General features: G+C 39.8%; 3 protein-coding genes across 4 annotated transcripts; 1 reads left to right on the top strand and 2 right to left on the bottom strand.

Moving 5' to 3' along the window:
- Window positions 1–7904: 7904 nt before the first annotated feature.
- On the top strand, window positions 7905–13759 carry bokb (BCL2 family apoptosis regulator BOK b). 2 transcript variants are annotated; one of them, XM_079570212.1, is made up of 5 exons: window positions 7905–7968; window positions 8384–8677; window positions 8952–9080; window positions 11286–11449; window positions 12863–13759. In XM_079570212.1, exons 2-5 carry the CDS (start codon window positions 8455–8457, stop codon window positions 12986–12988), a joined length of 642 nt encoding a protein of 213 aa, XP_079426338.1. In that variant the 5' UTR covers window positions 7905–7968; window positions 8384–8454; the 3' UTR covers window positions 12989–13759. The 2 variants fall into 2 exon arrangements, with proteins under 2 accessions (XP_079426338.1, XP_079426339.1); XM_079570213.1 differs by lacking the exon at window positions 7905–7968 and adding an exon at window positions 8177–8194.
- Window positions 13760–14082: 323 nt separating this feature from the next.
- On the bottom strand, window positions 14083–16123 carry thap4 (THAP domain containing 4; the record flags this gene model as incomplete). The annotated part of the gene is made up of 5 exons (XM_079568779.1): window positions 14083–14233; window positions 14314–14417; window positions 14707–14816; window positions 14904–15057; window positions 16099–16123. 5 exons carry the CDS (start codon window positions 16121–16123, stop codon window positions 14117–14119), a joined length of 510 nt encoding a protein of 169 aa, XP_079424905.1. The 3' UTR covers window positions 14083–14116.
- A 312-nt stretch (window positions 16124–16435) lies between these two features.
- On the bottom strand, window positions 16436–19611 carry agxtb (alanine--glyoxylate and serine--pyruvate aminotransferase b). Its single transcript, XM_079569631.1, has 11 exons — window positions 19186–19611; window positions 18889–19081; window positions 18749–18813; window positions 18573–18673; window positions 18423–18493; window positions 17563–17647; window positions 17383–17481; window positions 17242–17311; window positions 17066–17161; window positions 16862–16990; window positions 16436–16576 (listed from the first exon to the last, which is right to left on the bottom strand). The coding sequence occupies exons 1-11, from the start codon at window positions 19456–19458 to the stop codon at window positions 16469–16471; spliced, it is 1290 nt and encodes a 429-aa protein (XP_079425757.1). The 5' UTR covers window positions 19459–19611; the 3' UTR covers window positions 16436–16468.
- Window positions 19612–23349: the final 3738 nt, after the last annotated feature.

Genomic DNA, 23349 nt, shown 5'->3' with positions numbered 1-23349 from the left:
ACTTAAAAGATGGATGAGTAAAAGTACCAATGTTCTCACTACTGACTGAATGACTAAATGCACTCTGCTCAATTTAAACCCAAAGACATTACTAGAAACTTTGCAGGTTTCACAACCACACCCTGTTTCATGGCTAGCTCCACCCTCTCACTCCAGCTTTGGCTGTCTCTCATTGGGCATCAGTTCAGTGAATGGGATGAGGTCAGAGTGTGGTTCCCTGGTTAGCAACTTAGCTCCCATGTAATTAATTACATAGCAGTGAAATGAAATGAAAGAAAATAAACAAAGTTAAAGCATAAACCCCCCCTTTAAAACATATCAATATATATATATATTAAGTTCTCGCCTTTTATCTCAAACACAGGTTTACCAATGCCTTATGCTAAACCGGCATTATCAATAATCATATTGATAATGCAAATGAATAGTAGGGCAAAGTTGACATGTAGCCTAACGTCACTTTTTAGCCATGCGATGGTACAAGGGCTGGGTCTGCAACGACAAGCCCTCCATGTTGCGCCTCTGGTTTTACCTGTTTGCCAAGAGCCAGTGACGATGGGTGTGAGGCCTGGAGTCAGCCCAACGTGTGCGCAACAGCGGACGGCAGGCTGGAATGTAAGGAATCTCTACAGAGAACAAAGGAAGAAGTGGCACATAGGATGCACACTCAGACACTCAGAATTTCTGCCGTCACCTACACCACTGTTTCCCAACCAGGGCTACAGGGACTCTTGAGGGTGCACACGCGCTTAGCAGGGGGTACTTGCAACGAATCCTGATTCAAAAGAAGTTGTATCTTGTACTTGTTGAATATTATTTTTGAAAGAAAATCCGTTTCAATATATATCTTGCAATGTATGGACTTCACAGTCTTTTAGCCTTGTTTTGAAAAGAACACATTTTTATTTTACACATTTTTAAAGGCACATCGTGTAGTATTTTACTTATAAACAAAATTGAACTACTAGAATTTATTTTATGATAGATCATTCATCATTGAGAAATTACCTCATAAATGTACAAACAAACATGTGTTTTTGCTCAGTTCTCCTAAGGCGTGACTGCAACTTTGCTGGGAGTGGGTACGTCTCCAGCGCGTCTCCATGGAGATGTGACTAAAGTCAGTAGAATTTGAGATTAAAATAGGTTAGGTCCTCATCCAAATCCATTCTTTGATTATTCCCTGCAGTAATAGTATTTTGTATCGAGCTGGTCAATAGCAGCGTGTTTTGCAACAGTATAGTCCAAAATGTTACGCAGTGTCCCTTCAAGTATTTGAAGAATAAAAGAAAGGTCCACGAGGCAAAAAAAAAAAGTCTGAGAACCACTGATACTACTCTTGACCAACAAGTCTTCTTGTACTGCAAAATTTAAATAAGTTGTCAGTGCACTTTTCCCGATGAACACTATGTAACACTTATTTTTAAAAAGATGTGTATTGCACTTGAATTAAAAATGCAAACAGCCAAAGAAACATCTGAATTGGTAAAGTAATAAAGATGTAAAAAATGTTAATGTGATATTACTTCGACAAAGTGACATTATGTAGATAGACATACCTATACCTACAATCTAATCCAATATTGATTGGATTACTTAATATCAAATTTGCACAGCAACCCAGTTCATTGCATGGATACAAACAACACTGTTTCTTTCACCATTCATTCAAAAAATGTTAGGCAGTGTTCGACATCCTCATGGTTTTCAATTAACCAATTTAACCATTTACACAGGCATTTTGCTGCAACAGCCAAATTATACGAATACTTGGATACATTTTTTGAATCATAGATGAAAATTCTGTGACAACCAAAAGCATTTTGCCAGGGCTGAATAATGCTGAAAACATACATAATTGTGCACTTAAGTCTGGCAGGTATGCCCCAATAACTGAGTGAATAAAGGCTTAAATTGTAAGAATGAGCGATCTTGTGAAATTCACTTCACCCTCTGAAATGCTAATTACTCTAAGACAGCCTGCCTTCCATGGAAACTTACGAGTTACTCCCAGGTATATATCATGTAAACAACAAACAAACAGTCAAACAAACAAACAAATAAACAAATAAACAAACAAACAAACAAATAAATACATGGCTTTTTATGAGCTAGACCATACAAATGTAATGATTTCATTACTTTACTTATTTATGATTTAATTATAAAATGCCTCTTTAGATGTAGCATCTAATTTTCAGGGGGTGGGCATAAAACACAACTAACAGTACAGAAAACAAATAAATAGCCTACAAACAACCAAATACAAAAATACACAACATAATACAGGCAAACAACACAGAACAGACAATAACATACTTTCACCATCAACACGCCCACCTCCCCCAGATCCAGTTATCTGGTGCCTAAAAGACCCATTATAGATCCATCATGGCTAGCCAGATACAGAACATGCAGTTTTATAGCCTACATAGCAGGATTATTTATTTTACATCGGCCTAATCACGCCATTAGTAAATCATTGTCAGAGAACAGCGACATCGTGTGGCCTAAGAGTCTAAAAGACTTTGTGGGCCTTTTTTACAGTCTATGCTTTCCACTTACCCTTATAGTTTATGATGGCAAAATATTACTTAAAATGCTTTCCCCAAAATAAATGCATCTTCTTAAACCAATTCAATTTCAAAACAGCACCTTTAAACCATTATTTGTTTTATTGAAGCTTTGTATTGTTGGCTTATCTATAATACAAGTCATGTTTCGATTTTAACTCTTCATCTGACAGCAATTGCTTTACCCTGCTGTTTGAGAGCATGTCTTGCAAGGTCTATTTGTCAGCTGGTCAGTGCTGGGGATTAAGTGTGACGCTTTTGGCTCCAGTGCGACACTCTTACATAAACACCCACAAACTAGTGCGAAGAACTGAAAAATAAAGCCCAATAAGTCATATTTCCCTTCTGTTTAATATTAGTATCCTCTTGTCAAAAGCTACACAATTCAACAAAAGGCTTTTCAATGAAATAGTGGGTGCGCTCCGCCCTTGTTGCGCGCTTGAAGCGTCTAAAACAAACCCACCCACTGCGAGGCAACAGGAGGCGGATCTAACCAACAGGTAGGCGTCCTCTCCTGCCTCTGCGCCTCGAGCCTCTAGTCAACGAGTGGATCTGAACGGAGAGCTGTAAACGAGTGCCGGGGCAAAACTTTGAATAACTATCATATTTTGTCTGGTTTGTATTATTGACAACAACAAAAAAAGGCATCACGGCGGCGGAAGTGCGGCTATTTGGATTGGGAACGCACATACCACACCTGACTGAATTGCCTCTTTGGAAATTATTGTCATGTATTGATATCAGGTTACGTCTATGCGCGATGACGTATAAGCCGGATGTGGAGATTCAAGTTGAGCCTCCGGAGCGGCATGTTGAGTGGTCCGCGTTGATGAATAAAGCAACTAAAAGAGTACGCTGGTCATGATTGAATTCAGAGTGCAGCGCCTAATTAAGTATTAAGGTTAGCACACAACAATGGCGACGAGGAAAATGAGGACCATTTTTTATTTTTGGTAAATCAAAGAAACCGACGGCGACACGGCGAGTTAGCAGCGAAAGTTTCAAGCTAACATGGAAAAGTCAGGCATTTCACCGTTTGCTTGCTACACGGATCCTGCTACACTCGGACCGAGATGGACGAGATGGTTAACATCTTTCGAGTTGTTTGCGGACGGGAAAGGACTAATTTTGGCCGATGATGCTACAGATGCAATTAAACAGAGGAGACGTGCCCTTCTACTGCACTTGGCCGGACAAGACGTGCAGGACATTTTCTCTACTTTACCGCGCACGGGCGAGGCGACTGACTACGCGGCGGCGGTGGAAGCGCTCAACACGTATTTCGTTCCACAAGTAAATGCAGCATATGCACGACAGACTTTTCACAAGTTGTCCCAAAAACAAGGTGAGACAGTGCAACAATTTTGTACTCGTTTGAGACAAGCTGCAAAGGACTGTGACTTTCGGGGAGACAGAGATAACCAAATAAGAGATGCTATCCTGTGTAAATGCACTTCTGAATACGTACGGAGAAAGCTACTAGAAGAAGGTCCAGGTTTAACATTGGCTCGCACGTTGGAGGTGGCTTCGCAATGTGAACGAGTGGAGGAGCAGTTGGCAGCAATGAGCGTTACCAGGGAGAGAAAAGAAGAGGACACCGTCAACCGGATCGCAACGACAAAGAAAGGAAAGTACATGAAACCAAAAGTAAAAATGAAAGAAGAAAGTATGACGGACAGACAGTGTTACAGGTGTGGATATACTGATCACATGGGTAAGGATCCAAAATGCCCAGCACGAGGACAAACATGTCGCAAGTGCAATGGTAAAGACCATTTCTCAAAAATGTGTCGTACCAAAGGACATAAGAAACAAAATGTGAATGTTGTTGAACAAGATGATTATGCATTCATTGTAAAGGATGATAATGTACCTGAGAAACTAACATTTTCTGTGGGGGGAGTTGAGTTAAAAATGCTCATAGATTCTGGTGCTACAAGTAATATAATGGGTGAAAACGTATGGGAAAAGCTAAAGGCTGAAAAGATAAAGTGCCATTCATATGTACCCAAAGAGCAGAGGAACTTGTATGCATATTCCTCAACCCAGTCACTATCTGTTAAAGGTGCATTCAGATGTGAAATCAGTATTGGTGAAAAGACTGAGGAGGCCGAGTTTATTGTGATAAAAGGCAATGGTGAACCACTCCTGGGGAAAAAGACTGCTGTTAAACTAAGGGTGTTGAAAATAGGTGAACATGTGGCGGCTGTCACAGATCTAAAGCACTCTCTTAAAGAGCAGTACCCAAAAGTGTTTAAAGGAGTAGGGAAACTAAACACTAAACAGATAAGCCTGTACATTGACCCAAATGTGAAACCAGTTGCACAACCACTGAGGCGCATACCCTACCATTTAAGGGATGCAGTGGAGAAAAAGATAAACGAACTGATTGACATGGACATTGTAGAGCGTGTAGAAGGACCTACACCTTGGGTAAACCCTGTAGTGGTACTCCCAAAGAAAAGTGATAAAGATATCCGAATGTGCTTAGACATGAGAAAAGCAAATGAGGCAATAGTCAGAGAAAGATACCCTATCCCCACAGTGGATGAAATACTTCAAGGACTAAACGGCTCTGCAATCTTCAGCAAGCTAGATCTCAAGTGGGGCTACCATCAGTTGGAGCTAACCCCAGAGTCCAGAGAGATCACAACATTTGCAGTGCACAACGGAGTTTACAGATATAAAAGACTAATATTTGGAGTCTCGTCAGCCAGTGAGCAATACCAACACGAGATCGCTAATGCACTGTCAGGCATTGAAGGAGTTGAGAACATCTCAGATGACGTGATTATACACGCACCGGACCAGGAAACACATGACAAGAGCTTGCATGCTGTCATGAAGAGACTTTCTGAATGTGGATTGACACTAAACCCAGAAAAGTGCCAGTTCAACATGGACAGACTTGTGTTCATGGGAATACTACTGACACAAAGAGGCATCGGACCAACGGAAGAAAGAGTGAGAGCTGTGATGGAAGCCAGAGAGCCAAAGACTGCTGCAGAGGTGAGAAGCTTTCTTGGACTGGTAGGCTTTAGCAGCAGGTTCATACCACAGTTTGCTACACTCTCAGAACCATTAAGACGTTTAACACGAAAAGACACTTTGTTTACATTTGGACCAGAGCAAAAACATGCTTTTGAGACATTGAAAACGGAACTAACCAGAGCAGGTACACTAGCTTACTTTGACAAAGAAGCCCCTACCAAAGTCATAGCAGATGCAAGCCCAGTAGGCTTGGGCGCGGTGCTGATACAGGAACAGGGTGGGGAAGAGGTACCTGTGTGCTATGTAAGTCGTAGCTTAATAGACTGTGAGCGGAGATACTCACAAACAGAAAAAGAAGCCCTAGGACTGGTATGGGCATGTGAAAGACTACATCCCTATGTGTATGGTAGAAAGTTTGACCTACTCACAGACCACAAGCCATTAGAGGTCATATACAGCAAGAGGTCAAAACCATGTGCACGCATAGAAAGATGGGTTCTCAGACTACAACCATATGACTTTAGAATTGTACACGTTGCAGGGAAACAAAACATCGCTGATTCACTGTCAAGACTGCTGTCAGACACAGCTACAAAGGAGATTCACAAACATGAATCAGAGGAATACGTGAGATTCGTTACAGTAAATGCAACTCCAAAAGCACTTACCACAAGAGAGGTTGAAGAAGCCTCTGCTACAGACTCAGAGTTAATTGAGGTGCGGCAGGCAATTGAAAATGGACATTTTGACAAATGTAAAACATATGCACCTATCGCAAATGAACTGTGTGTAATAGGATATATAGTTTTGCGAGGGACTCGCATTGTATTGCCGGAAAAGCTCAGAGCTAAAGCACTGTCACTAGCTCATGAGGGACATTTAGGAATTGTCGGAACCAAACAACATCTCAGAACAAAAGTGTGGTGGCCTGGCATGGACAAAGCTGCGGAAAAACACTGTAAAACATGTCACGGATGTCAAATAGTAGCCAGACCAGATCCACCTGAACCACTGAGAAATACACTCTTACCGGATGGACCTTGGCAAGATGTTGCTGTAGACCTACTAGGACCGCTACCTTCCAATCATTCGATACTCGTTCTAGTAGATTACTACAGTAGATACTATGAGTATGATGTAATGACTTCTACCACTGCAGAAAAGGTAATTGATTCTATTGACTGTATCTTCAGCAGACATGGACTACCAGTTACCATTAAATCAGACAACGGACCGCAGTTCAAATCTGAATTGTTCAGAGAATATTGTGAAAACAATGGACTTAAACATGTGAGAACAACACCAAAATGGGCTCAAGCCAATGGAGAAGTCGAGCGCCAAAACGCATCAATGATGAAAAGGATCAGGATCGCACAAGCTGAAGGACTTGACTGGAAACGAGAATTGAGGAAATATGTCACAGTTTATCGAAGCATTGAACATCCAATCACAGGCAAAAGTCCAGCAGAACTCCTGTTTAATCGGAAAATGAGAGGAAAGTTACCGGACATTTGTGAAATGAAAACTTCTGCTTTGGATGTACGTGACAGAGACGCTGAACAAAAAGGAAAGGCAAAGATATATGCTGATGAACGAAGAGGTGCTCAGTACTCAAAAGTGGACATAGGAGACACAGTACTGGTTCAACAAGACAAAGTGGACAAGTTTACAACACCGTTTAACGCAACACCTCACAAAATTGTGAACAAAACTGGAAACCAAGTCGTAGTTGAATCACCAACTGGAGCACGTTACCACCGAAACACGACACATGTAAAGAAATATGTGACACGTGAGACCAACGAAGAACATTATGGACAAGACATAATACCTGAAAGGGAGGAAAGTGACGTAAACAAAAATACTGACATTTTCAGTCCAACACCACAAGAGGGCACTCAGGGTCCAGAGACACAAACAAACAGACCCCAGAGGGCTAGAAAGGCACCAGAGAGGTTTCGAGACTTTGTGGTTAAATAAATAAGAGATAAAAACAAGTAAAAGGTTTGTTATAACAGAACGTGTTCATGTGTTGTGAGACAGTTAGAAAATACATTGTTAGTAAGTAAGATAAGGAAATGATGGAATGTAAAAAAAAAAAAGAAAGAAATGTTTGTGATGGTAAACTTTGATTTCAAAGGAAAAGGGGGATGTCATGTATTGATATCAGGTTACGTCTATGCGCGATGACGTATAAGCCGGATGTGGAGATTCAAGTTGAGCCTCCGGAGCGGCATGTTGAGTGGTCCGCGTTGATGAATAAAGCAACTAAAAGAGTACGCTGGTCATGATTGAATTCAGAGTGCAGCGCCTAATTAAGTATTAAGGTTAGCACACAACAATTATCATCATAATATTGCCAATCATCGCTGTCATCTCTGTAGCCAACGATGATATAATGAAGGTAAGCGTTGTGCCTTCATGAGTGAAAGTGTAAAATGGTCTCTCAGTGAGGAAACAATATTTAGCTGATTAACTATTGAATTGCTTATCTTCTTGTTAGATAAACGACTCTATATCAGTGCGTATTGCATAACTTAAGAATTTGCTATGCCTTGTGCTGTCCCACTCACAACAATAACGCCTACAATTCATTCTTATGTAAGTCTGGTCAGAATTACATGCACAAGGTAGTCTTCCCCAAGAGGGGCCCTATGGTGGTGCTTTGTATCTGTCTTAGAGGGGATGTTTTTTGTTTTGTGTGTCTGGGTATTTATATTTGCTACATTTTGTACCAATGTGAACCGTCTTTTATCTGACACATAATGATTACTTTTGCTTTGACTGTACCAATCTTTTGTGTGCGATCCTCCTCCCAGGTGCCTGATTGTCCCGTTCTTCAACACTGATCTCCTGAGGTCAGTTGCTCTCTGACCTACATCCCTCTGACATGGACGTCCTGCGGCGCTCTACTGGCTTTGCTGCAGAGGTCCTGGATGTGTTTGACCGCTCTCTGACTGAAAAGGAACTGGTGTCACAGTCTAAAGCGCTGTGCAGAGACTACATTATTTCGAGACTTAACCAAAATGGCCTGGGCTGGTCAAAAACTGAACTCAATTTCTCCAGCTCAAACACATCAGTCTGTGAAATATCAGTGGTGCTTCTCTGCCTCGGTAAGATTTTAGAAGTCCTTTTTGCAGCACATTAGATTAGATTGTAATTTATCTTTAAACAACCTTCCTGTTGTATATCTTGACTCGTGAAACTAAAAGACAAGATATCTTTTACAAAACAACTCGTGTGCATTTGGATTTGTAAACCCTACTATGCAAAAATGTGCAATCTTTATTTATTAGTTTGTCTGCCCAAAATGATACCTGTTATACCTGAAATTGTCACTGACCATGAACGTTTTTGCTGTCTTCTGTCCCATTCTCGGTTGCCCAGGCGACGAGCTGGAGAGTATACAGCCCGGTTTGTACAGGAACGTGGCTCGGCAGCTCAACATTTCTGTTGCCATGGAGAGCATGGTGTCTGATGCCTTCATTGGTGTGGCCACACAGATTTTCTCAACAGGTTGGTGGTGATGACAAACCTCGTGTCACTGATGTGTTTGGCCGGAACATGAGAAGCAAATCAAATACTAACAGGATGACAAAACAAAATGATGATGTCCCTTGAAAGACTAATGTTAATGGCGTAAAATAAGAGAATTCAGAAGTTATTTGAAGGCCTAGATAAGTAGAGTGAGGGACTGCCTGGTAAAAGCAGTACAATAAAAGCAAAATCCAGATTTGAATGGTTGCATTGGCAAAATGTAAGTAATATATACTCAAGTAATGTATTGTTTATTGTGTCTCCATGGGAGTGGTATGTATTACACTTGCTGACCCTCTAGTTTAGGTCTCTGCAATCATGTTCTAGAAAGATAAAATAGATGGTGACTTGATATAATGCCCATGTTCGGGCTGCAGTTGTGCTTGTTTAGGCGTCATGAGGATGTTTTTAGACACAGCGTGGGATTCCTCATAAAGACAAACAAACAGTTGAACTCAGACTGCCCCGGCCTTCTGTGCTGGGCAAAAATACATATAAATAGAAAGTGCATGAAGATTTGCTTCAGTTGCGATGCAAAATAGCTTTAATAGCTGTCTTTTTTGTCAGTGTAATGACCAAGCGGGAGTAGTATGTATAACTCTTAAGTTTAAGCTACTTCTTAGAGTAGCTTTATTTTATTTATTTATTTATTTATCAGGGACGATACCATCAACATAGTTACAATTAATATTTGCAGCTGATGCGATGCATGAAGAGCTTGTAGCTTGTGCTAATTCGCAGCTCATGTCCCTGGTTGGGCCTTTCTACACAGTTTACAATAATAAAATACATAAATACAAACATTTGTATAAAACTTTGTCAGTCACACTCATACCAACTGTATGCACTCACACCTACGTTGACACAGACTCAGTGCTATTTACAAATGGGTACAGCTTTGGTTTGTTTTTAACCAGGACTTATCACAGTACTTTTGCTTCTACTTGAGTAATATTATTTTGAAGTAACAGTAGTACTCTTATTTGAGTAAAAATTAGATTAAATATGCGAGTGACAAAAGCTTCATGTTTAAATATGAATTTAATAATCTAAATTTAAACTTCAATCGGTTTTATTGTATATTATCTTCTATCTTAAATTGACCTATCTTATCTATTATTTCTCTTATCTAGTTTTAAGGTGTGTACTGGAAATATCAGAATTCATGTTTTGTATGAATGCATCATTATTAAGCTTCTGTTCTCCATAGCCGTTTCTTTCATTCATGTTTCTGAGCCTCTCCCTTATCCCCGACAATCTTCACTCTATTCTTGGTTTTCTTCTCAGTAAGGAGTGAGACATGACGCTGCCTCATAGCCTTAGCAAACCAGAGATCTTATTTAAAGACGTCTATCCCATTATACCAGAGCAGCTCTCTTAGTGTAGGTCAGCATTCTGGTCCAGCAATGACCTCCTAAGCTGCTCTGAAAGAGGCTAATGCCATTACTCTGGTCACTGCATCACTGGCGGTCATTATAACAAGCTGCACTGGCCTCAAAACCTTACATGGAAAAGGCAGCAATAAGATGCTATCTATTCCGAGCGTATATTGTTTTCAGGTTGGCTTTGCTAAAAATAACGCTGGTGTTATTGGGTTTGATTGCAGTTGTTTTCACATACTTTGCTTTCTTTCCTTTACTTGCGTCACCAACGCCCACACACAGGAAGGCAAGTCCGGTCAAGTTCAATGCAACTGTAGCACGGCGAGGTGTCTTATCGGCTTCTCAAACACAAATGCACTGACTTGTTGACTTTAACCTTGAATTTACAGCTCATTTTAGTGTGTGCTATAACAGCTGCAATAAAAGGATGGGGTCAGGTCACATACAGTGTAGTGCAAAAAACAATATAACGCATGAAATAAAACAGAGTTTAATTATACTATCTGTGGGTTTAGAACGTTTTCACTGCCAAAAATTCTCCAGTGATTACTCTAAAAGGATACATACAATGAATACAAATACATGTAAAAAGAAACAAATGTTTAATTGTGACATAAGTATTCATGCCCTATACAATGACCGCAGATAACTTCTATCTTAGTGGTGCTGTTTCATAAGTCATTGCCAATAATACAAGCCTCAATCTTGTATTTGGGATGAGTGTGATTGAATGCTGAACCCACAGTTTTAACAGTGTTGGACTTTGCTTTGAAGTGTAAAACCACTTGTTTTGTTGTTGTAGGTATAACCTGGGGGAAAGTCGTGGCCATGTATGCAGTAGCAGGTGCTCTAGCAGTGGACTGTGTGAGACAAGGCCGGGTGAATAATGTTCACGTTATTGTGGACAGTCTTGGCCAGTTTGTTCGCAAGTACCTGTTTCAATGGCTGAAGCGGCGTGGAGGATGGGTGAGTAGTACTGGAGGGTCTTTTTTATCTTATCATCTTATAGGGATCTTACCTAGTTCTTTAAATGCAGTGCCAAATAGTATTTTTTTATATACTTCTAATAACAAGACTCTAAACTTAATGAAGACCTTACGTGTTGTGCTCAAGGAGCAATATTTTATGATTTTTGTAAGTTTATAAGCTCTGTTAATAACAATTGCACCATTCTAAATGCGTTTTAATTGAACTAAGCTGAACTAAGTGTATTTTTGAATAGGTCCCGCTAAAGATATTTTAATAACCGTATATTATCATATCTATTGATTTAATGGAAAAAACAAGAAACAGAGAGGGCAAACAGCAGCCAGTGTCCATTATATGCTTTTTTAAAATTATTTTTGTGCTGCACTCTTCTGAATATCTATACAAAAAAACACAGGCTATCAGACAAAGTGATAAGATATACAAATGCACGGTAAAAGACTGCACAGCCATGGAGACGTGGCAAAATCACTAATATACTATATACAGGTGCTCGTCATATAAGTAGAATATCATGAAAAAGTACATTTACTTCTATTATTCAACTTAATCTGTGAAAGTAATATATGATAGACTCATTGCATGCAAAGTGAGGTATGTGGCCTTTATTTAGACTCACTGGCTGCTGAGCCTATACAGGAGATAAATGTATTGTTTTGTGTGTCTTTTCTTTTCTTTTGATATGGACCATCTTTTTAGTGTCCGGAATAAAGACACCCTCAGTGCAGGACGGAGCGCTACTGCAAAGCCTTCATCCCCACTGCTGTCAGACTGTACAATAAGACTGTAAAGTAACATGTGCAATCATCTCTGTATCAGCTGCACTTTATTAACTCTTCTTCTTGAACGCCGACTGTAACAAGTGAATTTCTCCTTTGTGAGATCAATAAAGGTTTATCTTATCTTATCTTAATAATAATAATAATAATAATAATAATAATAATAATAATAATAATAATAATAATAATTGTTATCATTTTGATTTATTACGGCTCACAGCTTGTAAAAACCCAAATTAAAAATCTCAGAAAATTAGAATACTTTAAAAATGGACTGTAAGCCATAATCATCAAAAATAGAACAAAGGCTTGACATATGTTACTTTGCATGTAATGAGTCTACATCATATATTAGTTTCACAGTTTAAGTTGAATTACAGAAGTAATATACTAGTACTAATATACTATATACTATATATATATATATATAACTTTATTTTGTCCAGGGACAAAATAAAGTGGCAACGCATTCAAAGACTGCCTATAGTGCCTATTCCATCAATTTAAATACTTGCTTTTATTGGTGTTCTAGTTTAAGATATTTGAGGCATCACAATGTAGTACTCAAAGATAAATGAAATAATAATGAAAAATCATTGTCTCTCTTCCCCAGACGGAGATTACTAAATGCGTGGTGAGAAAAGACTTTATTCCTGAGCAGCACTGGATGTCCTCAGTGATAGACTCTATGAAATACTTCCTCACATCAATGTACGTTTACATAATGAAGGAGCCCTGAAAGCTATTGCACCACAGCAGCCAGTGGTGTTGCTGAGACTTGTACTTCAGTAAAACAAGATGGGATGATTGAAGGCCCGTTCTGCTGCTGACTCACCAACAACTGTTTCATCAGCACCCCTTTTATTCATGAAGATGTTAGGTATTACTTTTCATCCAGAGAGTAATGCTGAAGAATTCACAGATGAACTCCAGATGTATTTCAGTCTATCTTTGTCCTGGCTTCAGTCGGTACAGTTGGTCTTGTACCTAAAACCTGCTTCAATTGTGGGTCAGATAAGAGAGGGGACATGTCCTGTGGAGAACTGTCTCTGCTTTCACGCTGTTTTGTGTGACCTTGGAGGAAGTGACAATGCAGTGAGAGTTGTGCATGTAATGAAAACAGAGCTGGCTCACATTTCTATGTGACGGCTTTTAAAGTCACAGTGGTGCAGTGCTGAATTAAATGTATTATGAGGTTTGTACTGTTTGTACAGAACCAAAGAAACACTGCATACTGGCAGAAGCTGTTATTTATGAAAGGGATGATGAATTTTTGACCAAAGATGACAAGGCATGAAACTTATTTTTAAGTACAAGCCTGGGGTCTGTGATACTAGCATTTTTTTGTGTATTGTTTTATAAATGATATTTATTTTTTATTTTATTTTTTATCTTGGAATGTACATTTGCATTTGGTTTCACAATGTCACTGCAGTATAGACAGCCACAAAACAAGTGCTCATCTGGTAATTGAGCATTATGCCTGTGAGTTGTCCCCAATCAGTGTTAGTTTATGTATTTTTCACAATAAACCATGCTACAATTCATTGAATCAGCATTTTACTTATTTAGTTGTAACACCGTAGAAAATACAGATATTGTGAAAAATATGTATACCCAAAATATGAAAATGTGAAGAAGACAATATACAGCAAAACATCTCATACAGTATTTGAGACTTACTAGTTCGGCCTCCTTGTTTGTCTGGAAGAAAAGTGCTTATTGTTTATTTACCCCAACACACACCTCTAAATAAAGACCCGCTGCCAGAGCTTCCTCTTAAATATTAAATAATAATGGGGCAAATGCATTAGTTATATTTAGACATTCCCAGTATTATTTCTAAACAGAAAACATAATCGTCAGCTCAGGAGGTTCGTTGATAAGTGATGTGCAAATGCTGCGTCAATGGCACGTTGTTTGTTGCCATGGAAACTGTCTGTTCCAACTTCCCATCTGGTCGGAGCCGAAGCACTCGGCAAATCTGAAAAATAAAGGGAAGCATCTGAGGTCACTGCAAAGTCCACGTAGTGCAGGAAATCTTTTCGGCAACAGGGCTCTCACCTGGTGAACATGGGGTTCTTTCGCAAAAGAAATCCTGGACAAGGAACAGCTCTGCAAGTTCAGCTGATTCTCTGTAAGCTCCCCCTCTTCAATGTCCACCAAACCTTGTATGAGTGCAGTTTACAGTAAAATTAAAGGCCTTATACCCGTTTTTTTTTTATTACACACAATGAAAGGGGAAGCCACTAAATTTAAATGTTAGTTGTGGTGCAAAGTCATTCCTTTGTAGCATCCAAATTCTTCACAGGGCACATTTCACAACTTGGAGGGTCACTTTTCAGGGTCACAGTAAGTAGTAACATGTTGATATTGATAAAAATGCTTTATAATTAGATGCACAGTATTCATAATATTGGCATAAATAGAAAACTAACCAACTTGAAAGTAAGTTACCTGTATTTTGTGCATTTATGAATACCACATGGTTTGTACCAGGTTTCAGCCGAATGAAGCCACACTCCCGGTGAAGAGGTCTCTTAGTTTCTATTTGAAAGGCATTAAACCTACATGAGGACATAAAATACAGTAAGGATTGTTAGCAAACATGCGACATACGGCAGAAATTGTACAGATTTTCCCCAATAGCTCACATATAGTTGATGGCTGGCTGTCCAACATGGCTGAAGTGCAGCGTCTCGGTGTAATGGAAAGGCTTTATAGTTGGGAAAGTGCCTTCTCCAGGTTCGTCGGACTCCCATGTCCCCAACAGCCATTCAAGAGGAGCCAGAGCTGCATTCAGCGGCACTGGGCATAAATAAACACTATGTTATTAATACTTGGTTGGATGTTCTATTGCAAGTACAACAAGGTTCATCACACACATAAAAGAGAAACATTTCTCTACTACTACTACTACTTTCCAAACTGTTGATTTTTAAATTAAAGTTATTATCAATTATTTAGGCCAATTAATTAGGCCAATGAGTTTCCTCGCAGGGTGGCTGGGCACACCCTTAGAGATAACCCTATCTCTATGGGAGCTCAGTCAACCTGGGAGAGGCTCAGAGTAGAGCCGCTGCTCCGTCATGTTGAGAGGAGCCAGCTCAAAGACGAGAAAGAAAATAGGAAAAGAAGGGTTAGAAGTAGTAGTAGTAATATATTATACCACGATAATTATACTGCTATAATTTATGCCCACACTTATAGGGAAGTCTGGGCATCTCTTCTCAGACTGTTGCCTCCACAAACCGGCCCGGATAAAGTGGAAGAAAATGGATGGATAGATGCTTTAAATTATCTTACTGCCCTTGTGTTGTCTTGGCCTGCCAGGCCAGGTCATGATTATAAATGAGAAGTTCACTAATAAAATAAAATAAACGTTTAAGGAAGTTTAGGGAGTTAAGTTGCCCGCGGGAGGAGGGGCCCTGAACAAGAGGATCTGCTCTGCGTCTCTCATCCACGGTTGGGGAACAGGAATGGTAAAGATCGGCCATGCAATATAGTTTTAAGACAGCAGGTGGCGCTGCTGTGCACCGCCAGGTATAACCGTGGATATGAAGATAAAGTATGTTCGTTGTTGTTGTTTTAGTAGTGGTACATTACTGAGTGAGGTTGAATTAATGTCAACATCCTTCAAGATTGAGCAAAATAGACATGTACAATAGGAACAACAGGAGGCTGTAACATTGGTTACTTTCGTTTTGAAAAGTTAGCCTGCCGCCTGCTAGCATTCATTTATGGCTCCCTTGATGTCAGTGACAATAATAAATAACTATCTATGGAATATTTGTGATTTTTACAGACAGGAAGGTCAACGCAATGCTGCTTAAGTTGGCATCAACTCACCTGTGTTACTGATGGGACTGGTCATGACAGAAGTGTTTGTAAAGTAAGACTGGCTGAAAGTCGACCTGACGTGAACTGCTCTTACTTACACTAAGGAATCTTGGGAAATGTAGTATAATATGTAAACCCTTCTGACATGTTTATTTATATTATTTACATTATAGTATAGTATAGAGAAATAAAATAGTACAAAAAAAACAACAACTGAAAAATAAATGTATTTATTCCTAAAATTCACATCAATCCATTTCACTTGTCCTAATAGTAAGTAGTGCAGGTGTTTTGCAGAAAAGTCGTCACGCGAGTTTCCTGAAATCACACTGTAGCATTCCTGAGCAATGTCTCTTTATTTCAGCTCAAAAAGAATGATTTAGGCTTTGCTCTTTTTGCAGTTCTTGAGAGCGTCTGCCAGAGCGTGCAGTGCCATATCAGCATTATGCTTCTCACAATTGTATCCCATTAGTCCAATCCGCATTACCTGATAAGGAGTAGTATACATTAGTGGGGTGCATGTAAAAAAACACATTTACTTTGCAAGTTTGTGATAAAACTCCCAAACATAATAGAGTTTACTTCATAAAAAGTTAACTTAATAATAATTATAATAATAATAATAATAATAATATAATAATAATAATAATAATAATAATAATAATAATAATAATAATAGTAATAATAATAATAATAATAATAATAATAATAATAATAATAATAATAATAATAATAGTAATAATAATAATAATAATAATAATAATAAACACACCATGCCAATGGATGGCCCAAGTCCCCCAGTCATTTCCATCTGGTGGTTTTTCATTATGTACATCAGCAACTCCCTCCAGTCATAGCCTTCAGGGATTGCAATTGTGGTGACAGAGGGAAGCCTCAAGTCCTGCAATGCATCTCGTCAGATTAATATCATGTGATTTATGTATATCAAGTTTTACTGTGGCATGTTTTGTCTTACCCTCTCAGGGATGAAGAGCTTGAGGCCCAAGTCTTCCAGGCCTCTGTAAAGGTAGGAAGCCACTTCTTTGTGTTTCTTCCATGATGCTTCCAGGCCCTGGATGATATATAAGTAATGTAAAGATCTGTAATGTGAACCTTGAATCTTCTGTGACACAAATACTCAGGTGCTGCTACCGTTTCAGCCAAAATTGACAGACTCTCTCTCAGTGCAAAAAAGCCAGACACTGGACCAGTATGGTGGTATCTGAAGATGAAGCCACATTAGCACAGGCAGTGTTTGTCCATACAGTTGATTCCTTGCAAATAGAGACTTACATTCGGGCTGGTTTTCCATCACACCCCCAGTAGTTAGACAAATGTGTCATGTCAAAGAGGTAAGACACTGGTTTGATTTTTCTGTTAAACATCTTCTGACTGCATAAAGAAAAAAACAAAAACAAATATTGTTCAGAACAGAAGGACAGAATAGGCCTATAACATCTTATAGCATCTTACCAAGCTCTTTCGTTAAAGGAAATAGGTGCAGTTCCTGGAGGTGCATTTAATGCCTTCTGAGATCCAGTGTACAGAATGTCAATGTCTATAAAGGCAGCAAACAAAAAGTACATTACACTGCTAGCTTATCAGCTAAACCCATTTGAGATCTACAAATATCTTCTTCTGAGACACTGAAGAGGCACCTAGAGCCCCCACACTTGTAGCACAGAAGAGGCGTCACAAGAGGAGCTACAGGAAATTTAAAAAAGGTATAAACAAGAAGATGGTGAAAGACTGCGGATCGAGCTGTGCAGGAGGAGGAGGAAGGAGGAGGTGAAGCTGACCAGTGCAGGACACCACGCTCTGAGACGGGGACAAGCCCAGGAGACGGTGCACCGTTTCAGATGATCAGAGGAGACAGAGGGAAGCTACAGTTTCTCCGTCCTCCAAGGTCATGCGGCTCAGCCGCAGCAGCTCAGGACTGACACCTGAACACTATTTCGTTGTACGCTCGTACAATGACAATAAAACACTTACTTACTTACTTAAGTGTAAGGTATACTTTAGTATAATCCCTGTAGGGAAATTCATTCTCTGCATTTGACCCATCCCCAACCTGTAGGAGCAGTGAGCAGCCAACGTGGGCCGGCACTCAGGGACCCATCTCCAGATGAGAAACCAGGCTGATGGTCAGAAATACCTGGCTGGAGGATTCAGCTATTGTACATGTTTTTAGTGGTAGGGGAAACCCAGTAGTATACGGGGAGAACATGCAAACTCCGCACAGAAAGGCCCCGTACAGGTGGGGATTGAACTCGGGACCTTCTAAATATGAAGCACAAGCGCTAACCGCTGCGCCACCGTGCCGCCCAACTTACTTTGCTGGTCCATGAAAATAGGCGCTGCTCCAAGAGAGGCGACTGTATCCACAAGGAAGAGGCAGTTGTGTCTGGTGCAATAGATCACAACTAAATCAATATGACAACACATTGGGCCAAAGAGAAACATCCACAGTTTTATAGTCTTACTTTCGGCAGATGTCACCAATGCCATCTATTGGATGACAGAGCCCAGCTGAAGACTCCCCATGTGTGAGGAAAAACAGGACAGGCTTGTGTTTTTCAATAACCTTAATGAAAGGAGGAAAATATTTAATTGAAAGTCTATGCTTTTGTCTAAAACCCTTTAAAGAATAGATGCCAACCTGCTCTATTTCTTTATTGGAGAAATATCCTCCTGGAGTTTTGACCATTCTATGGACATTGGCACCTGTAAAGATACAAACAATATGTTAGTCGAAAAGTTGTCACTTTGACCTGCGTAAAAGTGTGCGCAAATGCGTACCCATTCTTTCTGCAATTTCAGCAACACGTTCTCCCCATATCCCGTTCACTGTAACGACAACATTTTCCCCGGGCTCCACGGTGTTAAACACTGCACACTCCATAGCGGCGTGTCCAGAGCCACTCATGGATATGGTCATGTTGTTCTCAGTTTGGAAGGCATACTGTATCCCCTTTTTAATGTCGTTCATAATCTACAATCGTAAGAAATGTCAAGTTATGATGAAATTACGAAACTGTTGAACATTTCTAACCACAATTCCATATGGTCTTTGTTGCAGACACAAAGTAGTCATACCTCATACATTTCTGGGTGCAAGTGACCAATGATCGGCCTTCCACCTGCAGCTAAAACGCGTGGAGGAACATTAGAAGGTCCTGGTCCAAATAGGTACCGCAGGGGCGCTTCAAGGGGCCGGAGCATGCATGCCGGAGGTGGTATCGTAACGGAGGACATGGGACGCTCTTGTCGCTGCATCAGAGTCGCGCTCCTTGCTGCCAAAGGCCCGTCGAGGGCAGCAGCTGCCTGTTGAGCGAGCTTCGCGCTGCGGCCGAACAGAGCGCGCTGCATCTTGGCTGAAGTCCTCTGGCACCTGCAGATGAGCTTCGCACACGCAGAAATACTAACTGCGCGGGATATGCAGTTTTGGGTGAAGTTTTAAACAAACAGGTCTTTGACCCTTGGCTGCGTCACGAGCGCAGCGAGAGGGCAACAGATCAGTGATAGTTGCAGACGCCTATTACATATTTGTTTCTTTTTAAATGATTGTTTTTGCAGCAGCTAGAAGGTGTGATATGGACGTGTTTTTATTTAAAGCACTGTTGTAGTTTTGTTGTTGTTTATTCATGCTTTTTTTTTTTTTAAGTAAACAAGCAAAACAAAGCAACTTCAATTAGCTATACAAGTCGGGCTTTGAATTACTGTAGCTTTAACGTCATAAAATATTACTGTTAACAGTTTGGTCTTTTGGGCAGTTTTTGTGGAGCTAAATAATTAAACACGCTAAAACATGACAGCATACACAAGCAACGTGTTTCCTTGTTTTTACTGTTCCCTCAGAGTTGGCCTTTGAACGCTCTGAACTGTTTTCAGAACTTCAGACTTGTTGCCCGAAACCAGTCCAGGTCAGTTTCAAAGTGCTTATTGATTTTGTCTGCAGCCGCTACAGCCCACCGGAGCAGGTGACAGAGAGGTGCCTCCTCTCTAACAACCAATCAGCGTCTTCCCAAAGGACCAGATGACGTCATAGTGACGCTGACTCAATGACCTCTGTGAGTTAAGCAGTGACTAATACTTTATAATCCAACATTGTGTATCTTGTGATCTTAAAAACATTTGAGCTGTCACACATGCAGGGGCTATTATTGCGGACACTTAAGACATGCACATACATTTAAGTTTGTATGTTGTAAAACCAAAACTCTCTGTTTCACTTCTTGTTTTTGTGAAGCTTACGACATCTGAGGCACAATATGGCCTGCTCATGCCTGTATGTAGGAATGGTCAAAATGGTCAAACCTGGAGCACACACAAGTGAGAGGTTGACCGATTCATCTCTGCAGTATGGAAGCAAGCCCTTGTTTTGCAAGTTACAAGTTTCAAGTCACTGGCCTCAAGTCCAAGTCAAAAGCAGGGAAGTAAGTCAAGTCCCAAGTCAGTGGCTCTCAACTGACGTCTTTGCAGACTTAGTGAATGTTAACGATTTTTAAATCTAGGCTGAAGACGTTCTTATTATTGACACTCATTCTCAGATCCTTTGAGCTTTTAATTATTTAAAGTTTTGTTTGTTTTAACTCTTTTATTGATAGGCCACTGTATCACTGTTATGCTGCCTGCACTAGGTCATATATCAATGTTTATGTTGTTTTGTTGTACAGCACTTTAAGGTGCATTGAATACTTGAAAAGTAATTTATTGTTTGTTTGTTTGTTTGTTTGATTGTTTGTTTGTTTGTTTGTTTGTTTGTTTGTTTGTTTGTTTGTTTGTTTGTTTGATTGATTGATTGATTGATTGATTGATTGAGTTCATAACAGGCCGTGTGGTGTAGCTGCATGTTTTTTATATGCCGCTTTTGTGCATGAATATAATGCAAATCAATGTGAAAGTATTCCAAGTATTCAGAATACAGTACTCTGATTGGACAGAGTAACAAAATAAGTTAACAAATTACACTTTAAGACAAGTATTCAGTATTCTGTAACTAAATACAATTGCAAAGTATTCTCCCCTACACTGAACATAACAGTAAAATATCCTAAAGTTAGCCCAAAGGCTAGTTTTCAAGTTTTCATCTGTAATCCTAGGCCAGATGTACAGTAGTGTGTAAATGATTACACTGTGAGTAAGCATCTGTGTCGCCCTGACTGGCCTTTGGACAACAAATAAGTTAAACAGGAAGAACCAGTGGGCAGTCAGTCTTACTATTTTTTTCATTAGATCAAATAAGTAGAAATCACACAACAACAAAACTTTCATTAAACAAAATGTGTGTGCTTGTGGACTTTAAAGCAGAAACACAGCAGACATGCTTCTCTAATAAAACAACTCAACGTTTTTTTTAACATAAAAGTAAAAAAAACAACAACTTATCAATGTTGATGTATTTTTGATACTTGATGCGTATTTGACCCAGTGTCTGCTGGGGCGGGTAGCGCCTTTACTAACCATCCCGGTGGCGGGATTTAGGTTCCTAGTAGGTGTTTGATTGATATACAGTGCCTCTCGTGAGTATTCATACACCTTGAACTTTTGCACATTGTTTACAACCCTAAACATAAAGATTTTATTTTGATTTTTTTACTTAACATTCACACGCAAGTAACAGACAACTGTGAAGTGAAAGCGAAATGATACATGATTCTGTTATTTTTCAAAAAATAGAAAAGTGAAAAGTGGGGCTTGCATAAGTATTCATACAGCATGCATGAATACTTTGTGGGACCCCCTTTTGCTGTAATAACAGCAGAAAGTCTTTTGGGGTTTGACTCTACAAGATTAGCACATGTAGAGACTGACATTTTAGCCCATTCCCCTTTACAAAACAACTCAAGCTCTGTCACATTAGAAGGAGAGCGTTTGTGAACAGCAGTTTTCAGACCTTTCCACAGATTTTCAATAGGATTTAGGTCAGGACTTTGACTGGGCCATTCTAACACATTAATATGTTTTTATTGAACCATTCCATTGTAGATTTAGCTTTGTGCTCCGGGTCATTGTCCTGCTGGAAGGTAAATCTCCGCCCCAGCCTCAGTTCTCTTGCTGACTCCAGCAGGTTTTCCTCCAAAATGTCTCTGTATTTGATGCTCCCCCCCGTATATTTGACATTGGGGATGGTGCACTCAGGACGATGAGCAGTGTTAGGTTTGCTCCATACATAACGTTTTGCATTTGGGCCAAAAAGTTCAACGTTTGTCTCATCTGACCAAAGCTCCTTCTTCCACATGGAGCTGTGTCCTCCATATGACTTCTAGCAAACTTCAAACGGGATTTTTTATGGCCTCCTTTCAATAATGGCTTTCTTCTTCCACTCGTCCATGAAGGCTAGATTTGTGAAGAATACGACTTATAGTTGTCCCATGTACAGTTTCCCCCAGCTCAGCAGCAGCACTTCGCAGCTCCTCCAGAGTTATCATGGGGCACTTGGTTGCCTTTCTGACCAGTGTTCTCCTTGTTCGCTCTGATATTTTAGGTGGAGGACCACGCCTTGGTAAGTTGGCAGTGGTGCTATACTCTTTCCATTTCCGAACAATGGATTGAATAGTGCTCCGGGAGATGTTCAAATCTTCGGAAATCTTTGTATAACTTAACGCTGCTTTAAACTTCTCCACAACTTTATCCCTGACCTCTCTGGTGCTCCTTGACCTTCATGATGTTGTTTAGTGACCAACACACTCCGACCACAGCTCTGAGGGCCTAAAAGAACAGCTGAAATTATACTGAGAGTAGATTACACACAGGTGGCCAAGGTGTGAACATTCTGGAGTCATTAGAAATGTTTTAAAGGCAATTTAATGCACTCAGAAAATGCTGTATGAATACTTATGCAAGCCCCACTTTTCACTTGAAAAATAACGGAATCATGTATCATTTTGCTTTCACTTCACAGTTGTCGGTTACTTGTGTGTGAACGTTCAGTAAAAAAAATCAAAATAAAATCTTTATGTTTAGGGTTGTAAACATGATAAAATGTGCAAAAGTTCAAGGTGTATGAATACTTACGAGAGGCACTGTATATACATACATACATACATACATACATACATACATACATACATACATACATACATACATACATACATATATACATATATACATACACACACAAAAATTGCCTAATGCACCTTTAACAATGCTCTGTTTATCTCTGAGAGTCCCTAAAAATAGCTCACGGGATGCACACAAAAAAAGGTTAGGCTCTAGATAACGGGCCAAACATATGTTGGGTAGATAGTAATGTCCCAA

The sequence above is a fragment of the Gobius niger genome, assembly GCF_951799975.1.
Source record: "Gobius niger genome assembly, chromosome: 13".
Classification (NCBI taxonomy): domain Eukaryota; kingdom Metazoa; phylum Chordata; class Actinopteri; order Gobiiformes; family Gobiidae; genus Gobius; species Gobius niger.
This window is presented reverse-complemented; position numbering and strand designations above follow the sequence as displayed.

Bases quoted from the DNA above. Each gene is read 5' to 3' on its own strand.
- bokb (XM_079570212.1), top strand. From the start codon at position 8,455: ATGGACGTCCTGCGGCGCTCTACTGGCTTTGCTGCAGAGGTCCTGGAT. The intron at 8,678-8,951 runs GTAAGATTTTAG...TCGGTTGCCCAG, and splicing joins AGTGGTGCTTCTCTGCCTCG to GCGACGAGCTGGAGAGTATA. The intron at 11,450-12,862 runs GTGAGTAGTACT...TCTCTTCCCCAG, and splicing joins TGAAGCGGCGTGGAGGATGG to ACGGAGATTACTAAATGCGT.
- agxtb (XM_079569631.1), bottom strand. From the start codon at position 19,458: ATGCAGCGCGCTCTGTTCGGCCGCAGCGCGAAGCTCGCTCAACAGGCA. The intron at 18,494-18,572 runs GTAAGACTATAA...CTATTGCACCAG, and splicing joins ATTGGTGACATCTGCCGAAA to ACACAACTGCCTCTTCCTTG. The intron at 17,482-17,562 runs GTAAGATGCTAT...TTCTTTATGCAG, and splicing joins TCCTTTAACGAAAGAGCTTG to TCAGAAGATGTTTAACAGAA.